Source organism: Macrobrachium nipponense, chromosome 28, assembly GCF_015104395.2.
Source record: "Macrobrachium nipponense isolate FS-2020 chromosome 28, ASM1510439v2, whole genome shotgun sequence".
Classification (NCBI taxonomy): domain Eukaryota; kingdom Metazoa; phylum Arthropoda; class Malacostraca; order Decapoda; family Palaemonidae; genus Macrobrachium; species Macrobrachium nipponense.
The window spans coordinates 29,871,365-29,893,023 of record NC_087217.1 but is presented as its reverse complement, the minus strand read 5'-3'; the positions used below and the strand labels follow the sequence as shown (position 1 = coordinate 29,893,023).

Below are 21,659 nucleotides of genomic sequence, written 5' to 3'. Positions count from 1 at the left end.
ACAAAAAGTGATTTTGTTTAGTGTGAGTTAATACTGTTTTGTACTGTACTTTCAAAATTATCCTTAATTTTTATATTTATGCCAATATGTTATTGAAACAAATTAGTAGGGGTTGCTGTAAGTTAATCAATGTTGTCCTGGGTTTGGGGTTGTTGAGAAAATACCTTCTAAAAATAAATGTTGTCTTGAATAGTTCTTCCACGCTTAAGTTAGCAGACAGTTGTAGCCACCTTACATCAATATATAATAATGTACACGAAGAAACACAACTTTGTTAGGGTTTTAGATTGCTGTAGTTAATGTAATAAAGTGAGATTTAGCCTTAATATTACACATCATCATTTAGCTCAGTTTGAAAGGTGAATTTTCATTCTCTCAAAATGTTATTTATGAATCAATAAAGAATTAATAAAATAATTACTACATGAAGATGTCAGCATCCTAATAAGATGTTTTCATCCTGAATTGTTTTGTATTCTGGAAAACTCTATACTAGATGTACTTTTGAAACTTTCTAACACATATTGCATTGGAAGCAGACTTATGGCTTGACTTTGAAAATAGATCAGGTATTTCCCTTAATAATGAAGTTTTTAGCCTTTTGTATAAAGAGCATTTAGCTGTTTTAAATTTGAAGATTTTATTTTATACCAGCATTGCACCTAGTGACTTTTCAGAGTATTGTTGAATTAGTACTTTAAAATTTAATAACATAAACCTAAGGCCATTTAGCATTTCAGGTGATATCACATGCCATCCAAAAAGTTATTCACCTTTAAATTTTTGGTTCCTTATGGTTTTGGATATAATAATGCTGACAGTGTATAAAGAAATATGGACACAGACTATTAAAAAATCAAACTATGCTCTCTGTTGTCAGGAAGTTAATGGTACATATGGTACACTACTGCTTTCCATCATGAAAATATTTGTCATTGCTTATAGTTTTTTTTAGTTAGGTTAAAGCTTTTTTTCCATTAATGAAGAGCATTCACTGGCTCTTTATTTTTTACTTATCCTTATGTAGTGAACTAACAGTAGTACATAAAGTGATGGCATAGAGATACTGTAATGTTCAATAATTCTTATTATAAAATTTCTACAGTTTCATTTAATTATATGCCTTGACATTTTGTTCTGAATCACCAATACAGAATTAGAGACATTTGTTGTCAGTTAAATGTTGAACTTCAAGTGGTGTTATACGCTCGCACATATTAGTTGTGGATTGGTAACTGTTTTTAGCAACTATAGTACGTACTGTTCAACTTCAGTAACAGCATTTTTGAAAAATATTTGCATATTGATATTTGGAAATTGTAGGATTTTGAGATGTTTATATACACTCAATTTGTGTGTGTATATATATATATATATATATATATATATATATATATATATATATATATATATATATATATATATATATATTCTATATATATTATATATATGTATGTATGTATATATATGTATATGTATGTATAGTATGATATGTATGTATGTGTATGTATAGTATGTATGTATGTATGTATGTATGTATGTATGTATGGATGTATGTATGTATGTAGTTGTATGTATGTATGTATGTAGTACTGATACATGGACCGTATGTCGAATGTTTCTTATGTCGAACTTTCTGTTTTTCGAGCAAAATTTTTGAGAAAAATTTGTATCAATTGTCAAACAAATGCTCGTACTTCGAACTGACTGATTATCTAGTTTATACTTGTATCCGTTGGCCTACTGTGTCTTACAAGTTAAACTGTGTTAAAAAAATTTTTCCATTTACAATATTTAGTTTAATCATAACCATATTTGACAAAATAAATCAAAGTATAAAGCATTTAATATAAAATTTAGCTTTCAATATAGTATAAAACATATAAAATCGTACATAACCACGGTGACGTCACGCCCAGCTGACTTGAGACTGAACGAGGGAGCGTTGATTTGTTGAGGAGAGAGTTAAAATATTACTGTATGTATGTAAAGGAATAACAATTCACATAAAAAAGGGAATTTCCTAATAAATTTAAAGTAATGATAAAATCTGAAAAGATCAAATGCAATACTGAAAAAAAGTCCTAATTGAGCCAGTGTTCGGAGTGCCGAGTGAGACAGTCTAGTTGAACAATATAAACAAAATAGTAAATGAAAGGACAAAGCTTTTCACAATAAAATTTAGCATAATGAACAAAATCATTCGTCATTACAGTGATATATACACAGCATACTTGAGGTTGAGGGAGGGAGCGTTTATATATTTTAGAAATAATGAATGAATGATTTTAAGTTATCATGAGTCATGGTATTGTTGAAGAGAGAAGAGACTAAAGTCTTTACTATAATATGTAAGTAAAAACAGTACCAATTCACATAAAATATTAAATGTTATTTCACAACAAATTTAGCATGATAAAACAAGAAAACGATGAAATGTGATACAGTAAAAAAAAAAAAAAAAAAAAAAAAAACAAAAAAAAAAAAAATTGCTCAAGTCAGTGTTCAGTGCCCTGAGTGAGATGATAGAGAGAGGAGAGGAGAGGAGAGGAGAGGGAAGAACGGCTCTGTTTCCCACTGACTTATCAGCTGGGCTGGGATGATTATTTGCCCATTCCTTTGCTCGATTTGCCCAAATCACCTTTATTTTTGTTACGGTAAAATACTAATCTAGTGACAATTACTTTTTACGATTCTTTACTACTGTAAAAGTAGCTAATCTCTGTAATAAACAAACTGGCGCCACTTTCAGCCTCTGAATGCCTTCGATTGTTTGCTTAAACGGCTTCCTTGTGAAAAGTTATTTGATCTTTCCTTTTTGAGCATTCTTGACTTGTTACTTATTTGTTTGCAAAATCCTTATGTTTGTTTTAAAAGTCTACCATTTGCCAACAGTAAGTTTATGTATTGTGGCATAATTGAATTTCTCTCTCTCTCTCTCTCTCTCTCTCTCTCTCTCTCTCTCTCTCATCTCTCTCTCTCTCAAAATAAAACTCTCATCTCTCTCTCTCTCTCTCTCGGGGTCTCTCTCTCTCTCTCTCTCAGAAAAACAATTGGGCACCCACACTATTTATTCCTTTAATTATCCATCTACATCTGTGAATAAAATTGATTTTATCAACCTTTGCATACTGTAACCATTGATTTTATCAACCTTTGCATACTGCAACCAATTTGGTTTGCTTAAAGGGTTCCCATCCCTCCTCCCTCCATCCCCAGTCAGCCGGTGCCATTTTTACCAATCAGCTTCAAATCATACACAGAAAAAATAAGATTTAGAAAATTTTACTTCATAATATAACGTACTGTTTCATTACTTTACACTCTTAATTTAACTTTTGAACATATTAATAATAGAAAAAAATGTGAAAAGGGGGACTTTTTGGGTTGGCTGGAACAAATTATCCTGATTCCCTTTATTTAGTTATATATATGTGTGTGTTTTGTGTGTATTCTGTTATTAAACTTATTAAAAAATATATACCCTGTGAAAAATCATATTACAATTTTCAGCAATACTAGACGTCATTTTTATACATAGTCCTTGAATTACATTATAGTGAAGCTGTTATAAATGTTGAAGAGGGTATTTTTATGTAAGCCTGTGTGAAATGCAGAAAAAGTATATAAGTAAGATTTGGTCATTTGTGTGAGTTTGTAAAAGTTATTTGTTATTTGGCAAGGAATGCTACCTATTGTTAAAAGGGTCTATGATCTATATTTAAACATGATTTATTTTTTCTATTTTAATTTTATGTAGCATTATTAATGTAGCAAATGGAATGATACAGTTTTACAATTATACTTTTGGTTCTTTTCATTTGTATGAGACCACAATCAGATTTCCTGACTCCTAAAGTGTTGGCCTATAGACATAATTGGACAGACAAATGTTGAAGTTGGACAGCTAGATGGAAAGAGAGAGAAGATATGAAAGAAAACAAGAGAGAATATGGCACAGATGTTGACTGCTGTGCTACACCTTTCACACAATTACTACCCCTCTGTGTACTTTGGTTTGGAAAAGCTTATCATTTTGAAGCTTTGGTGGTAGATGTCTAGATTTGAAATGTTATAGGAAAACACTGTACATTGTCATATCTTGAGTCATAATATAATGCCTTTTGAATTTGTTTCCACTGTAGAAAGCAATATTCTACATTAAATATGAATACTACTGTTAGTTCACTCATTCTAAGGAAATTTACCTTTCAGTAAAATAAATATTTTGAAATGTATGATTTTTGACTAGTGCAAATTATTTGTTTATATGCTTACACTAATCTCTTGATATTTAGTTGGTAATGAGGTTATAACTTTAGAAAATCTCTCCATGGTTCTAAAGTTGTTCATCTTAATGTGAGCTGTTCATTTTGTATCTTACACACACAAGTAACAGTCAGCAATGCACTTTGCTTTTTTCCATTGGAAATCTATTTAAATTATCAAAATAGATATTAAAACACATCTCACAAAGACAGTATCAGCATGCTTAGAAATATTTCAGTGATTATAATTTTATTTTTATTTTATGCACTATTTGCTGGGCATTATCAGCACTGCTATTATTGCGCCTAGAAAAGCACTTTATTATTGAGTGTTTGAATATAACCACTTTGTGGTGATACAGTACTATATGACAAGGTTTGGTTCACTTCCAATTGTTGCATTATGCATTGCTGTGCATGATTATTATGTGGCTTTGTGCCAAGGACATTTGCTTCATGAAATAATGGGGCACATGATACATCAATGTGCATCATCATTTGCTACTCTTCACTGCACAGCAGTGGTGGTGATGGTGGTGGTGGCAGAGGTAAAAAGAACTATTTGCTACCAATGATATTTATTGTCTTGTTTCATTATATACTATTGTGAAATACTACAGATCTGAAATATCTTAGAATATGAATTTTTGCAAATGATTTTGTATGCTGCACCACAGTTTCACCAAAGTACAGCTCACATTATATGTGGAGGATATTTTGCCTACTCACAAAAATAAAATAGGGAAAGTCTCAGGTGCAAATATTGATGCAGAATTGATGTACAACAGGTTTCATTTTAATGTGATTCTGATACACAAGGCAAATGTATCATTGAATGGTACATGTTCTTATACCATCAGCCACTGCTGTTTCACTGTTGAAGCTGAGGCTCTATGGTGTGTGCTTGAAAAATACTAGCAGTGTTAGAAAATTCTGATCATTACTGAAGTGTAAAAACAAATGTAGAGTGGGGATTTTTTTTTTTTTACATGACCAGATGTTAATAAGGTGCTGACAGTCTGAGCCCCTCTCTATACAGTATCCTTCCTAATACTTCAATTCTTTCCATGACATATGGAACATTCCTTACTGCTTTAGCCTTTCTGCCTCTCTTTATCTCATTTGGATTTGTTGGAAACAACATTTTATGGCGTGGCAATCTTTATAATCAATTAGATTTGTGAAATGACTCTTCTAGATTAAGAAAGTACTAATATCATAGTGGTGTTTGTATGTAAGTTTTTAATTTAAGTGATTTTCATGTGTGGTAGCAGATAGAAGAGAGGCAATGGCATACTGTCATAGTAAGTTTTAGGTACTATTGTGGTATACTAGTATTTTAAATAGATGTCTTAAGTGCTTTGCTTACTTCTTTGCTTTGAGTTTTGGCATTACTGTTTGATGGTAGAAAAACTTTAACTTTTAATCTGGCTTTTCTGTTTTTATAAGGATGGTTATCCTTCAGTACTTAAGAAAATGAAAGACCTTATTCACTGATGGATAACAGTACTTACAGATGGAATTCCTGCTTCATAGCTATTGTTTAGTTTATTTGTTCATTCAGAATTACTAATTCCTTATCTTCTGAAAGAATGTTAAGTTTTTATTTTATTAAGATGTGGCAGTCATATACTAGATTGATGATAAGGCCATAAAGTTTTCATAAATGATAGAAAGGTTTAAGTCACAATAAAGTCAGATTAGAGGAGCAGGTAACTTGCAAAACTTAGTTGCATGGTTTCTTTTCTCGTACATTTTGAAGTTGTTATATTGAAAGACTTACGGTTTTAAAGTAGTTTTAACATGTAAATCTGGAAGACATATTGAAGGTCTGGAATGTGATGTAAAAGAAACCATGCTTGCATGTCAGATTATGTTGTATTTTATTTTGTACTTATTTTCTTGTGCTTCATTAGGCTTTGTGGCTGAAATTATCTTGTTCAATTTTTCCTTCTATTTTCAACACAAGATGTTTTGTGCCCACTAACATTTCAGGCAGGTGAAATGATGTCATTATATGGAGTAAGATACATTAGAATTTTGCTGTATACAGATATACAAAAACTTTGCATTCAAGTTCTGTTTATTGCATTATATTTTTGTTAATACTATGTAGTTTCAAGACTTTTTTGCAAATGAGATTAATACCAATATACAGAAATATGTCTAATAAATATATTTGTAATCTTTATATTGTATATGAAATGTAGCAGCCATCCAGAATTCATTGTTAAGTCCAGCATTAAATTTTCATTTTCTTTGGTGGCCATAACTTTTTGTTCCATGACTTCTGTAGCTATAGCCATAGACTGGCAAGCTACAAGAACCCAGAATCTGTAGAAAGCTGGTGAACTGACAGCACCCAAATTATATATGCATTGTGAAGTCCTGTTGAAATATCAGTATGTTTTGCCATGTGACATGCTTTTAAGGATGGAGGGAAAATTTGATGTATGAATGACTTACAAGGTCATATGGTTTTATGACTCAATGTATATCTGTGCCTGCCTGTGTGTACATATGTTGGGTGGAAAGGAGAGAAGCAATCGGTTTGAGAAGGTGGTCAATGGAAGTGGCAGGATGCTGACCAGCAGGAATGCCTCAAATATGGGCATAGAAGATATTTTGGACCAGTTAAAAATTCAGGTACAAAACGCATGCAATCAGAGAGAATGAAGACAACTTATCCTATGTCTAACCCTTGATGCTGATTATTAGGGTGAACAGATGCTTATTCTTGTTTATGAATACATTATTGGGCAACCAACTCTGGTTGGTTAGCCAGTCTGGTTACTTTATTTGGTATATCTCAGAACCCAGGAAAAGTCACTTATTCCTTTCTCTAAGCACTCATATCTTTTTGCATTGCCCATTTTAACCAAAATTTGTCTGATTTGCTATGGTGATGTTTGTGTTGTGAAGCTTAGAAAGTATCATTAACATGACTTTTTGGTTTTCAGAACCATAAATCTATCATGAAGTCACAAAAAGCCAATGATATACTAATTGTATATTCTTGACCAGGAAACTGTCCTGAAGAAAATCTAGTGATGTCCTTCTATTTGCCCAAGAGTATGCCAGTCTTTCCTATTGTAAAAGTCTGGGACTCATTCGGAGACGGTAGTGTAAAATTTTGAGGCGTCTGTGATACAAAAGGTGTGAGAGAAATTCCAGCACTTCCCAGCACTGCTAAAGGAAAAAAAAGTCTTTGGCATAGGGAAGTAATGAGGAAGAGAAGTAACTCATGCATAGAAAAGAAAGAACAACAAAAAATCATAGTAGTACATACAAGATGAACATAGGAAACTGAGTTGGAAGAAATATGTAATACTGTAATAGAGACAGTACTTTTCAAAATATACTGAATGAAAAAACTGAATATGAACTGTAGTATATGGACATAACTGAAAAATCTGTAAAGAATGTGACATCTGATGGTTAGAAGAACTTTTGGGAAGAGGAAAAATGAAATGCCTACAGAATTATTGGGAATCAAGAGATTTTCTGAAAGTGTGTGGAGAACCAATCATTGGTTACTGGCAGAAAAGTATTGAAATAGTAGTATATTGGAAGTGTAAGAAAAGTATAATATTGCTAGAACATACTAAAATACTGGAGAAAGCACTATTTACATAAATCAGACTATAGCACGTGCCATTCTTTATTTAAAGATTTCTTTGTATTTTAGTACTTGTTTCCCTTTTGTTCAAAGTGATGGGACAACTAAAATATTTCAGTGTAGAATCTACTAACACAGGCATGGGACCCTTCAGAGGCATTTTGAGATCAGAACAGTGTCCTGCTCACCATTATATTCGAGTCTGATATTGCTATATAGTATATATTTTTTACAACTACATTTAGTTGCTTCCAGGAAGCATGCGCATTCTGATGCTAAATACTTGTTTGTTTGTGTGTGTGTGGATCTCTTATGTCTGTAACTTGAACATGAAACGTACCAGACTGTTTTGCATAGATGGGAAATTAAATGCTGGATTAAGAGTGAATTTAGGGGCGATTGCTTGAAGATATTGTTAATTGTAATGTATTTTTATTTTGGATGATGTTAAAGAAAGACGACTGTAACATACTAATTATTCAAGTTGGGCCTTGAATTTTTGTTTTGTTGTTGAGTAGTTTTTGAAGTTGGTACCAACTTCTGTGTATGGTATCTAGCTCCATATATCCTTCTGTTGTGCAGTATTATTAATGTTATTTTCACTTAGTGGTCATCAGAAACAATCCAGGGAATATGGATATGGGTAGAAATTTTATAACCAATATAATATTAAAAGAAAGTCATTAACTTTGATATCTTGATAATGCAAAACTAAACTTAAAAAAATGTTTCATACAGGTGTTCATTGTTTCCACTTTCTTAGCTAATAGTAAAAAATGAAACCCCTGCATCAGTGATGTAAGGACCAAGAGTATGTTAAGGAAAACCCAAACAGGGGCAAGATAGTTATTGATTAGTGGTTCATCAAATATTGCAGTCTCTGTGACAAAAATTCAAGTGATAGTTCAGATATACGTGCAGTCTTCATTTCTGCTTTCACATGTGAAGCTTGAAAACATTGTAATTGAAAACAAATCTCTTCCAGATTTCTGTTGTCATGACTTTTCAAGTGTGTATTTATAAAGTTTACCAGCAACTGTCATTGCTGTTAGACAGACAAGTGTATCCCAGAAAAGAAAACTCCAAGGTTGCATAATAAATGGTTGGAATTGATTTATCCTAAACAGTCATAAATTTTATGTCTAAGACTTGATAACCTGTGGAAATCGTGCCTCTCAAAGATGACAGCCTTCAACAAATTACATATTTGATAATATGAAAATATTGAAACAAATATACAGTCAGTTATCACAAAAATTAAGGGATGCCAAGGATGACAACAATTAAACATTTTTGGAAAAACGTATGAAATCAATATTTGAAGGCAAGATTACCTGTACATACAATAATACTTAATGGACAAAGAGATTATGATCCTTTTGCAATATCAGATACAGTATACTTGAAAAAACATTGTATATTATCTGTGAACAAATTTGATAAATACCTACATAATCATGATTATATAAAGAAAGCAGAGATAATAGATTTTAAAACGGACAAAGATATATTTTTACAATTAATGGTTTATGATTGAAACATTAAAATCTAACCTTAAATCTTGTCATAGCACAGCTCCATGTCAAGATAATATCAGTTTTGGTTTAATCAAACATCTAGTTCTTTTACGAAACTTTGAACTAAAGTAACTTGTTTCCAGATGACTAGTAACATCCTATTGTTATAATAATACCAAAGTAGGTAATAAGCTATCAAATATTGATGAAATTCTTGAACAAGCTATTTGTGCAAAGTAATGGAAAAATTACAAATTTTTTAATAATTTGTATTTTTCACATCTACAAACCTGAGGTCTTAACTCTAGAATAAAATCTTCTGGCACCAGCTGGGAACCAGTTAAAACAGTAAAAAATTGTAAATGCAAGGAATCTGGCATGTGATCCGTAGTTGAGATGGAAGAGAGCAAAGACTACGCTTGAACATCATGACGCATTAGTGTTTTTTCAGCCGCCTTGGAGAATGGACATTGTTTCCCCTTGTAATAAACAGTGTCCCAAATTAGTTACCAAGGGAAATTCAAATGAGTTCTTTAATGGTTAACTGCCATATTCTATACTGTCTCATATTGGTGACATATTGGGCCACTTTAGTAGACTCAATTTTCTGTTGGGAAAACAAAAGCATTCTTGTTTTCAAAAGATATGAGATTAAAGAATTATGGTACTGCATAAAAATGAGACAGTTCACACTTACTGGAAACAAAATCCATTAGGTTATAACCTTTGAAACATACTTTATATATTACTAAATACTATGCGACTTTAATGTATTACTTGATGCATAGTACGTATATAAAAGCCAAAGGCAAAATGCATGAGACCTGACAAGAAAGCCATCACATTAAACTTGTTGAGCCGACATATCAACCGTGTAATCACTATATACAGAGCTGCTGTTCATTGTATTTTAAGACTCCTCCATATACTTTGCCATGACTTAACTACCCTACATAGTGCAATAAAGACTCAGATTAGTGTTTGAATACTAAAGTATTTGAACAGCGACATTTTTAAAAAGAATTATTCACCAGAGTTTCCAGTTAGGACTTGCAGAACTTTAGTTGGTAAAAGTATATATTAACACTTCCATCAACAATAGAAATTTCCCCTTTAGAAGTACAATTCTGTACAAACTTGCACCATGTCAAAAAGTGTGTGTAATCCCCTTGAAATCATAAACATGGAATAAAACAGACACAATGATCAACATTACACAACTTATGTGGACAGATCCAATACATCAGTTGTAGGATTTGCTGAAATATCTTTTGGTATAACAAGCTCATTTTCTTTACTTAATAATGCACCTTTTTTCACCAAAGGATTGTCTGAAGTGTGGTCGGTCAGAATTTGTATTTTTCAGCAACTCCAGAAGTGCCATAGTAGCTCTTCAAATTTACAGTAGACCCCGTACGTATTTGCACGGGATGGGTACCAGAATCCCCGTGAATAGTTAAAATCCGTGAATACTTAAAACTCCTCTAAAAATGCTTAGAACGGCCTATTTTGATAGTAAAAAAAACATAAAAAATATTTATACATAGTAGTACTTGAGTTTTTAATTGTTTTATTATAAAGTGCATTTAGTCTCAAAAATAGGAAAATACGGTTATTTGTGAGTATTTCTCAGTGAAAATACCATGAATGGGTGAATATTCTGCAATATGAGTATATGCAACCCACTGAAAAATCTGTGAATGCGTAGACAAGTCCGTGAATCATGAGTCCGCGAACAGCAGGGGTTGACTGTATAGTGAAAAATCCCTGTGATTAATCAACTACGTTTTCATCCTATAAATTATCCTTAAGTACTATCCAAGAGGATACTGATAAGGCAGCCAAAGCTGCTATTGCTTGAATAGATTAAATATACCAGTTTCTGTCGGTGATTTCACCACGTATCTCTAAAACCTATTATCTTTAGTAATAGAGAGACATTGTGGAAAAAGGAAGCTTACTGTATCAAATGAAAGACATTTAACCAAGTGTTGGATTGCAGTATTCACATTCCGACAAGTGTACTACATTGAATATCCTGTTTGAAATTGGTCACTCTCATCTAACCTATGGGCATTAGATGAACAACCCATGTGACCCAATCCCTGAAAGTTGAGAAAGCTGCCACATAATGCACAATGGTATCAGTCATTAATGGATGTCTGATTTCTCAAACAACAATGTACTATATCAATTATTAGTATATGAAATAAATCCAGGAGAGAAATTTGTTCGAAAATTTTTGGTTTTACCTGATTATTAAAAATTAAGTTTGAATATATCAAAATTTGATATATTCAGCAAGAATAGATCCTTTGGACTGTTCACATAAGGGTATGAGTATTGGCTCCTAGTGGGCTGTTTATTAGTAATTAGAATAGAGTTAAATTGTGCCTTTTGCCCTTTATAAGGTATCAAAGAAATGGAATCGTATTTTTGCGGGATAGAGAGTTTTTGTTAGGCCTTTCATTTTGACACTTGAATTATTGTCTGGAGGCTTTCAACTTTGAAATCTTATTATCTTATCTTATTAGTGGATTATTGTAGCAGTGTTTACTCATGGTCCATACATTAGCTGCGTGTGAGTGTTATTTTTTGCCTTTGGTAAAAGAAAAGGAGGAACTGTCATTTGTGTGGCAGCTCTTCATAAGTTAAATCAACACAATTTCAGTATACTTCCTGGTATTATGAAAAATGTGACTAGATCTTTCTTATTCCTTTTGCATTGCAGTGCTTGAGGTCTTTGCAGCATAAATGTGTTGTGTATTTATATTGATGCAAGTAGTGTAAGTTATTTCTCATTTTTAGTCAGAGCTGCATTAAGCCTGATTTGATAAACAATATAAATTTAAATCTTTAAAATTTTTTTTTACTTTTCATAATTTTGGATTTAGTGTAAGGTAAGGTATCATATATTGGTTCTACTTCCTCTTGTACAGGCAAATTTCTTTGTTGGTAGGTATTCACTGTTATGATAAATGTATTGTATTATTCTAACAATTAGTTGTACCACAGCATTTGATGGGTATGGGGACATCCTGCAACCAGAGGGAAGCATTGGTGGGGGTGTTAATGCTTCACCTGTGACTGCTGCTGCAGTACCACCTACTGCTGCTGTTCCTGCTGGCGCGGCTGTTTCGGCTGCTGCAGGAGGAGGACAAGCAGGGAAACTCATAAGTGGAGATCTTGACATGTCACTCTCATCACTTGTTGATAATCTGAATATTAAGGGACCAACTGCACAAAAGTAAGTGAAACTGTAATTTTACCATTACAAACATTGCCTAACTTAGTCACCTTTATTAAGGCAATGGTTTATAACCTTATGATTTAAGATTTTGAAAATTTTGAAATAAAGGTTGTAACACTTTTAATTAGGTGACACATAAAATTTGTATACTGTATCTAATTTTAATGTTATACTTTTCCCAAATGGATAATTTTAATGTTATATTTATCCCAAATGAATGTTATGGAATAATTAATCTGATGATAAACAAAGATTAAACCAACTTTTGAATCTGATGATAAAGATTAAACCAACTTTTGAATTTTGGTGTTATTCCAAAAAGAATGATACATTGAAATATCATCCTGCCCTCAAGTTGGTCATGGTGATGTCACCGATGGTTATTTGATAATTAACCCAATCCCTGAATGCAGAACAACAATTGCAATAAAAAATACCAGTAATGATTATTCTACCTTCAACTTGTAATGTATATCAAATGTTGGGCAGAAATTTTTTTGAAAAGTTTTATCAGATTCCTCATCATTTTCATTTGATACAGATATTAAATGTTAAACTACTACGTAATTGGGCTAGCCTTCTTAGAGTTAAGAATATTTACTCTCAAATCTCTAATATATCAAGATTGGCAAACAGATTGGTCTTCAGTACCAGTACCAGTATCAAACAAGCTAAAAAATATAAAATCTGAGGTATAACCCTCCCCCCCTTTCAATTTGGGACCACCTTGACGTGGTAAGGGTGCTCTCGAACATCAAGAATATCTTCCTAGGTTCGAACCCAAGAGTTCCATATGACATTACATATTTTTGGGTTAATATCTTTGGATTTTTCAATTTTTGCCAAAATTTTTAAAATCAAATAAATAAGAAAACATATCATGGCTTAATGTGGAGTTAAATCTGAATATTAATAGTGAGAACTGTGGTAGATCCATCATCTGCCCGACAATGTTCGGACCTGTTTTTCAGGCGAAACTATTCTGTGGAGCTGGACCACTGATTCCAGGGGGGCCTGGTTCTAGGAATAGAACTTTCAGCATTCTATCTGGTTTGCCCATGATGTGATTAGGATGGGGATAATTGTATTATCGTAATACTAAGATCTTAGTCCTTGCAAGTGGGTTCTGATTACACTGGGGCCATACTAATCATGTTATGCCATCCCCTTTTGGGGTAGGGTAGGGATGCGGGCATTTGGGAGTCATTTCTCACTTGTGCCGTTGGCGGAAGATTTAACTTCGCAAAGGGCCAATGATATCTTTTCAGATATCCATGGAAAAGAACTTCCAATGGAAGAGGAGTCAAATAATAATAATAATCGAACTGACAAAAACAAAAGAATACTGGAACGAACCCCACCTAAGGGGAAAAAAAGTTAATGTTGACAATTACAATTAATCTGAAGAAACTCCAACTACACCAGGAGAACATTTTAAAAAAGATATTGTACTAACCTCATCACAAGTGGAAAATACATAATTACCCTCAATCCCAGTCAAACAGCCAACATCTGGACAGTAAAGAATCAATTAATCACTCTTTACAGTTCCCATCAAATAATGCTAATGGAAATGATACCATTAAACCAAACCAAAATGTAACTATCACTCCCCAACCATCCACAAGACCCAAATATCCCATTAACAACAAGAAAACAAATAACCTCTCAAACCAACAGTCCTTATCACTACAGAAAAGGACCAATAGAATTACAAAACCAAAAATTTCTAAAACTAGATAAAAAATATCTCTGAACTAATAATTAACATTACCAAACATGCTTCGTCTTGTTGTTGTAATGAGTGCTTTGTAATTATACATATAACCAACTAACTCCCAAGACAGAGGACACAGTACGAAGTTGTATAGACAATTTGACTAAATTAAGGAAATGCCCTTTAACACACCAACATGAGAACAAATTATTTTCTGAATCCTTAAAATACAAAAAAGAAATTATAAAATAAAAAATACTTTTTAATATTCAATTATGAAAATCAAACAACTGCAGAATCTAATAACCAACATACAAATACAACGATTAAAAAACCACAAATAAATTTAAATGCATATAAATTACGAGGCAAAGTAAAATCAGCAATCAATTTAAAGAATTTAATTCCAATTCCTCCCAATAATGGAGTATAAGATATTCAATGGAATATAAATGGCCTCTTAACCCAACCACTACTGGGTGAATTACAAAGAAACATATGAGACCACAATCCAATGTGCATATGTCTACAACATATAGGAAGTAACCCTACAAATATCCAACACTATAAAATTGCTTGTTATTCACCAACTGACGGTGGAAAATTAGGCAAAGCTATATACGTTCATAATAGCATAACATATGAACCTTTCGACATAACATCTATGCCATATCAAATAAAATCTTTTAAACTGTATATGCCTGACAAAAGTAAAATCACTATTTGTAATTTATATAACGAACCAAATTTCAATGCAAGTTTTAGTGATTTTTCTGAACTTATTAGCAAAGGTATAGAGGAACCCCTCCTTATAGTAGGAAATTTTAATGCACATAATCCATTATGGGATACTAATAACCCCACTGACATATCTGGAATCAACATAGAAAAACTATAATGAAACACAACCTGTATTGTCTCAATGAAAGTGAAGTTCCAACATATTTTTCAAATACGTACACACCTAATGTTTTCCTCAATTGACATTTCATTATGTTCAAATGATGTAACCGAGAAATTTGAATGGAATGTCCTAGGCGATTCATACACAAGTGACCATTTCCCAATCATTCTGAACTACTTAAGTAATATCAAAATATTGCCACCTACAAGATATAATATCCAAAAAACTAATTGGGATAAATTATCCAAAAAACTAATTGGGATAAATATTACCTATACACTCGAAACATACCACCATTCCCACATAATGAAGATCACAATAGTACTTGTGAATCCTTCTCAAACTTCATAATAAATGCTGCAGATAAAAGCACTCCAAAAACCAAATCACATTCCACAAAATCCCCTGTCCCATGGTGGAATCCAACCTTAACAACCTTAAGTAAAATGAAACATATATTGGGTCGCAATCTTAACACTCAAAACTCACCTTAAATCACTCAACAAAATGCCCTATAATATAAACATAATAACAGTTATAACAAACATAACAATTAGCCACATTAAACCACTATATAACAAATATACAGCCAAATTTAGAAAAACAGTAATAGCTGAAAAAATCGTATCATGGCAAGAATATGTCTCAAACATATCTTCAAACACATCCACAAGGGATATCTGGAAAAAGATACGGAAAATCAATGGAAAACATATAAGACCTCCAAGAAGTGCAATACATTTAAATGGAAAAATATACCATGATACTTATCAAATATCAAATATAATTGCAAAGCATTTTGAAAACATCAGTGCTTACTCTAGCCTAAATATACATTTTCAAAATATCAGAAAACAAAAAGAAAATATAATACGCAATTTTGAAACTCTTGAAGACCTGGAATGTAATTATATTTTCAACAAGGATGAACTAGATAATGCCATCAACTCATGTCATCCCTCCACTCCAGGATATGATAAAATATCATTTGAAATGATAGAAAAATTAGCTCCTACAGCTAAATCATATGTATTAAAATTTTATAATTGTATCTGGCTAAAATGTGTCTTTCCTGATAAATAGAACAGGAAAGGATGCAAGTAATCCATCCAATTATATCCCTAACAAGCTGCCTACGCAAAATCAGAAAAAATGTCAATGCACGATTAGCGTATGTAATAATCAAAGAATCCATTTTAACACCAACACAATCAGGTTCAATAGCTGGCAGATCCCTTAACACATTTAGAGGATCATATCAAAAAAGGCTGTGAACAAAAAAATTAATGGTAGCTATATTTTTTTATATAGAAACATAACATCATGCAAAAACTCCACTCCAAGGGACTAAGAGGCCACTTACCAATATTTATTAAGAACTTTTTAACAAACAGAACTTTTCAAATAAGAGTAGAAAATTCCTACTCAGTAACCTATAAACTGGAAGAAGGAATCCCTCAAGGTCGTGTCTTGAGCTGTACATTACTATGAATTTACCAAGTGGTGTAAAAACAGTTTATATGTTGATGACATTGTTATTTACTACATGAGTTGTACTTGAGACATGCTCAGAGAATTCTTAACCCTTTAACGCCAATTGGACATATTAAACGTCGATATAAATTGTCTGTTGAGTGCCGATTGGACTTATGGTACATCGATATAAAATTTTTTTTTTTAAATTTGCGGAAAAATAGTTGTAGGCCTACTAGGCGAAAACTTTTGAATCACGCGCCTTGGGGGATGCTGGGCGCTCACGGATCAAGGCGTTGTTTTTATACAATCGTTATGCAGGCGCGCAAGCGCAAATTTCTTTCTTATCGCACTAAAAAAGGGATTTTGACGAAGGAAAAATCTATTTCTGGGTGATTGGCTCGTGTCGCCCTATGAAAGGATCCTTAATATCATTCTTTCTAGGTAAAATTAACCTAAAATTACCAGAGAAAAACAAAATTAAGAAAATGTCAGTAAAACTGACTCGCTCACTCTTAAAAAGAAGTGTCGGTATGATAATAGGGGCGAGTGTGGAACACTACCACGAGACAATCACCAATTAGAACTTCCAATCAGAATCCCCCCAAGAGAGAGCTGATACCAACGGGCGATGCAGCCGCTACTACTACTACTACTACTAGAGGACGCCACGGACAGCAGCGCCCCTAGCGGACTCCTTATCTAAAAAACATCTAAAAACATCTCTTGTCCTGCAAGGGGGGGAACAAACCATAAAGGGGGGGTTTCATAGGGCGACACGAGCCAATCACCCAGAAATAGATTTTTCCTTCGTCAAAATCCCTTTTCTGGGCTCAGCTCGTGTCGGCCTATGAAAGAGTACCAGAGAAACAGACAAGATGGGAAAAAAGGGACAATGAAAAACAGTGTAAAATGATGGATATAATATAAGTAAATCAATTATAGCATACAAACTAAGCACTTAAACTAACTTATACTAAACAGTAAAACAATAGAACGTTAGTAATCTTAAAGTACTTAAATGGTAATTACAGTAAATTACAGTGATGCATGTAATATAAACAAAAAGGGATTTACTTAACATATTTACAAAATATACAAACTCATTGTGTCCTACCCTAGCATAAAAATAAGGGTAGGTACACTGAAGTCCATCATTAATACAAGTATGGCAAAATATATACAAACACATTGTGTCCTACCCTAGCATAAAAATAAGGGTAGGTACACTGTGTCCTACCCTAGCATAAAAATAAGGGAGTAGGTACACTGAAGTACATTATCAGTACAAAGTGTGGATGTCCCTAGCAACAAAAATAAGGGACAATCCACTATATGATTCAACGGCTAAGGCTATGATATTCGAGTAGCCTGGCGATAGGGTGAGGCATGTTGGATGATGTAGGTAGAAAGGAGACCTGGATCTATACTACAACTACTATACAGTATCAGGGGAAACAATGTTTCCCGCTGCTACTGCTGAAAACTTTAAAGATTCCAAGGACTTTAAATAATGCCGTTTAAAGACTGTCGGGGATTTCCATCCAGTATACTTTCTAAGATCCTCAAAGTTCATATGTTGAAAATAATTAATTGAGGTGGCTACTCCCCTGATATCATGTGCTTTTGGGAATGACTCAGGGTTGGCTTGTTTAATGAAGTAAAGGATTTGTTGTCTAATACCTTTTACTGACAAAGTACCACCTTTTTCTCTCATGAAGAGAGCACCTGAGGATCTTGAAGAAGTACGAGATAGAAAGGCTCTAAGAGTTGATACTGGGCAGAGAGAAGGATCCTGTGGAAGTGGGATAACCTTCCGCAAGGAGCCCACCTTGCAAGAGGATCTTCATTTTGGCTAAAAAGCTACGATCCGGAGCAAGTAGAACTTCTCCTGATGGAGGAATTCCACATGACCCGCATCCCTGGATAGAGCCGACAGTTCTGAAATTCTAGCTCCTGAGGCTAGGCTTAATAAGAATAATGTCTTCCTCAGGAGCATTATGAATGTACAAGATGAGTTGTCAGTATCTGAAGCTAGTTTGAGGACATCATTTAAGAACCATGAAACTGTAGTAGGCCTCTGAGAAGGTCTTAAGTCTAGCACAGGCTTTGGGGATAGATGTGAAATAAGATTCAGTCAGATCTATCTGAAAACCTACTTGAAAGATTTTCTTCAAAGCTGATTTATGAGTGGTAATAGTGCTAGCTGCTAAACCTTTTTCAAACAAGGATCTGAAAAAGGATATAGCCAGATTAACTGTCATGGTTGTGGTGTTCGATTCTCTCAAGAAAGATGCTAATTTTTTAACAGCTGAGTCATATGTCTAATGGTTGACTCTCTCTTATCTGATTCTAGGAAGAGAATATTCTGTGGATCAATATCAGCATCTTTATTAGCCGCAAACTTCATGAAGTCCATAAAGTTAGGGTCTGGAGAATTCCTGAGGAAGCGAACACAGTCCTCATTTGTACTGATTGTGATAGCTTGGGATTGGGGATCCGTTGAGGTCGGAGACCCAATTCCAGAAGAAGAGGATACCAGTTGCTCTTGGGCCAGTCCGGTGCAATCAGAGCTACTATCCCTTTGAAAGACCTTAGTTTGCTTAGGACTTTCAAGAGAAGATTCACTGGAGGAAAAACATAAATCCTCCTCCACTGATTCCAGTCCAATGACAGGGCGTCCGTGGCATAAGCCAGAGGGTCCAGGTTGGGGGCCACATAGCAAGGGAGCTTGTGGTTCGCTTGTGAGGCGAAGAGATCCACTTGGAGACCTGGGACTCTCAGGCTTACCCACTGGAATGACCCGTCGTCTAGAGACCACTCTGATTCCAGAGGAACTGACCGGGACAGGGCGTCTGCTATCACATTCCTTACTCCTGCCAGGTGAGTGGCAGACAGATGCCATTTGTGTTTGTTTGCTAATGCAAAAATGGCTATCATGACATGATTCACATGCTTGGATTTGGACCCTCCTCTGTTGATGCAATGAACTACCACTGCACTGTCCAAAACTAGCCTTAGATGAGACTTCTTCGGGGGAAGCAGTCTCTTCAGAGTAAGAAATACTGCCATTGCTTCCAACACGTTTATGTGGAGTTGGCGAAATTGAACTGACCAAGTCCCCTGAACCTGTTTGAATTGAGAGTATCCCCCCCACCCGGACAGGGATGCATCCGTGTGAATGGTTAACACTGGAAGGGATATTGAAGGGGTACTTTCTTGGCTAAGTTTCTTTACTTTTGACCAAGGCCGTAGTTGATTGCGGAGGATCTGTGGAATTACTGACAACTTGTCTCGATATTTGGAGTTTGCTCTTGACCGCCAAATTCGATTTATATCTTTCAGTCTTGCCTTCAGAAGGATATCTGTTACCGAAGCAAACTGAAGGGATCCTAGGATTCTCTCCTGGTTTCTCCTTGACGTTTGTTTGCATTTTAGAAATTGCCTGACAGATTTTGCTATTTCCTTCCGTTTGGCCACTGGAATTGACAGATTGTGGGAAGACAAATCCCATTGGATTCCTAGCCACTGAAAACGATGATTCCGGAGTAAGTCTGGATTTCGTTTTGTTTATCTGGAACCCCAGATGTTCCAGAAAGTGAACTACCTTTTGTGGCTTTGAGACATTCCTCGACTGTTGGTGCCCAGATCAACCAATCGTCGAGGTATGCTGCTACCATGATTCCCTGAGCTCTCAATTGTTGTACAACCACTTCTGCTATTTTTGTGAATACCCTGGGGCTACATTCAGACCGAAGGGCATCACTTTGAATGAGAATGTTTGATTTCCTAGCCGAATCCTAGGAATGGGCGGAAGTGCCTGGCTATAGGGATATGATAGTATGCGTCTGTAAGATCGATGGAGCATGTGACGGCTCCACGCGGAAGTAAGGTCCTTACTTGCGAGAGGGTAAGCATTTTTGAACTTGTCGCAACGAATGAAAAGAGTTTAGCTTTGACAAGTCTAAGATTACCCTTCTTTTTGTTGAGCCTTTCTTTGGCACGCTGAATAAGCGACCTTGAAATTTTAGATGCTTGACTCTCGCAATAGCTCCTTTCTGAAGGAGTTCTTCCGCGTAATCTGTCAATTCCTCTGACGGTATCTGGTGGAATGATTTGATTGGAGGAGGATCTTTGATCCAACTCCAGCCCAATCCTTTGGACACTATGCTCTGTGCCCAATTGCTGAACCCCCACCTGTGGCGGAAGAGGAACAGCCTCCCTCCTACCTGGGGAGCCTCATTGTTGATGGGCGGGTTGGCCACCACGCCCTCCTCTGAACTGCCTGCTCCTTGTCGCCCTTCCTGCGCCACGCTGACGAAAGTAACCTCTCGCCCTACCTCTCGGCGTTTGTAGCCTTGAGCCTCATATGAAGGGTTGAAGGCCGGCGAGATAGCGTAGGAGGTGGATGGCTGAGATTGAGGGGACAACAGGAGGATAGGCTGGTTCTGCTTCGAACTAGCAGGTTGTCCTTGTTGGGTAACTGGGGACCGCCTGCACAAATTGCTGCTGTTGCTGGTGTTTCTGATACGGCTGGAACCTCTTACCAGCCTTCTCGGTTTCTTACCAGCAGTGGGAACGGAATCTTGTTTCCTCTTCGAGGAAATACCCCACCTAGCTCTAAGGCTCTGGTTGAGCCTAGCAGCTTCGTGGTGTACTTCGTGACAGCGGACTCTGGGAAGAGATCCGCTCCCCACATGCTAGAGGCCAAGAGTCTATTCGGCTCATGCCTAATAGTACATTCTTGTAGAACATGCTTTCGGCAGTTCCTCCTAGCCTGGAAGAAGTCAAAAGCGTCCGTTAGTACCGTCTGGAACTGAGATTTCGCCAAAATCTTGAACAGCGTTCCGTAGCATAAGAGAGGGCAGCCATTTCCGTAATTATAAGGGAATTGAGGGACCTGCCAAACCT

The 21,659-nt window shown here is 34.9% G+C and overlaps 1 protein-coding gene across 22 annotated transcripts in view; it reads left to right on the top strand.

Annotated features, from left to right (window-relative positions):
• LOC135201636 (phosphatidylinositol-binding clathrin assembly protein LAP-like) overlaps positions 1-21,659 on the top strand; it is a 485,987-nt gene that overhangs the window by 384,364 nt on the left and 79,964 nt on the right. For all 22 annotated transcript variants that reach the window (XM_064230718.1, XM_064230715.1, XM_064230716.1 and 19 more), the window contains one exon: positions 12,420-12,651. In XM_064230718.1, the coding sequence (XP_064086788.1) occupies positions 12,420-12,651 (232 nt within the window). The remainder of the gene's footprint in view (positions 1-12,419; positions 12,652-21,659) is intronic.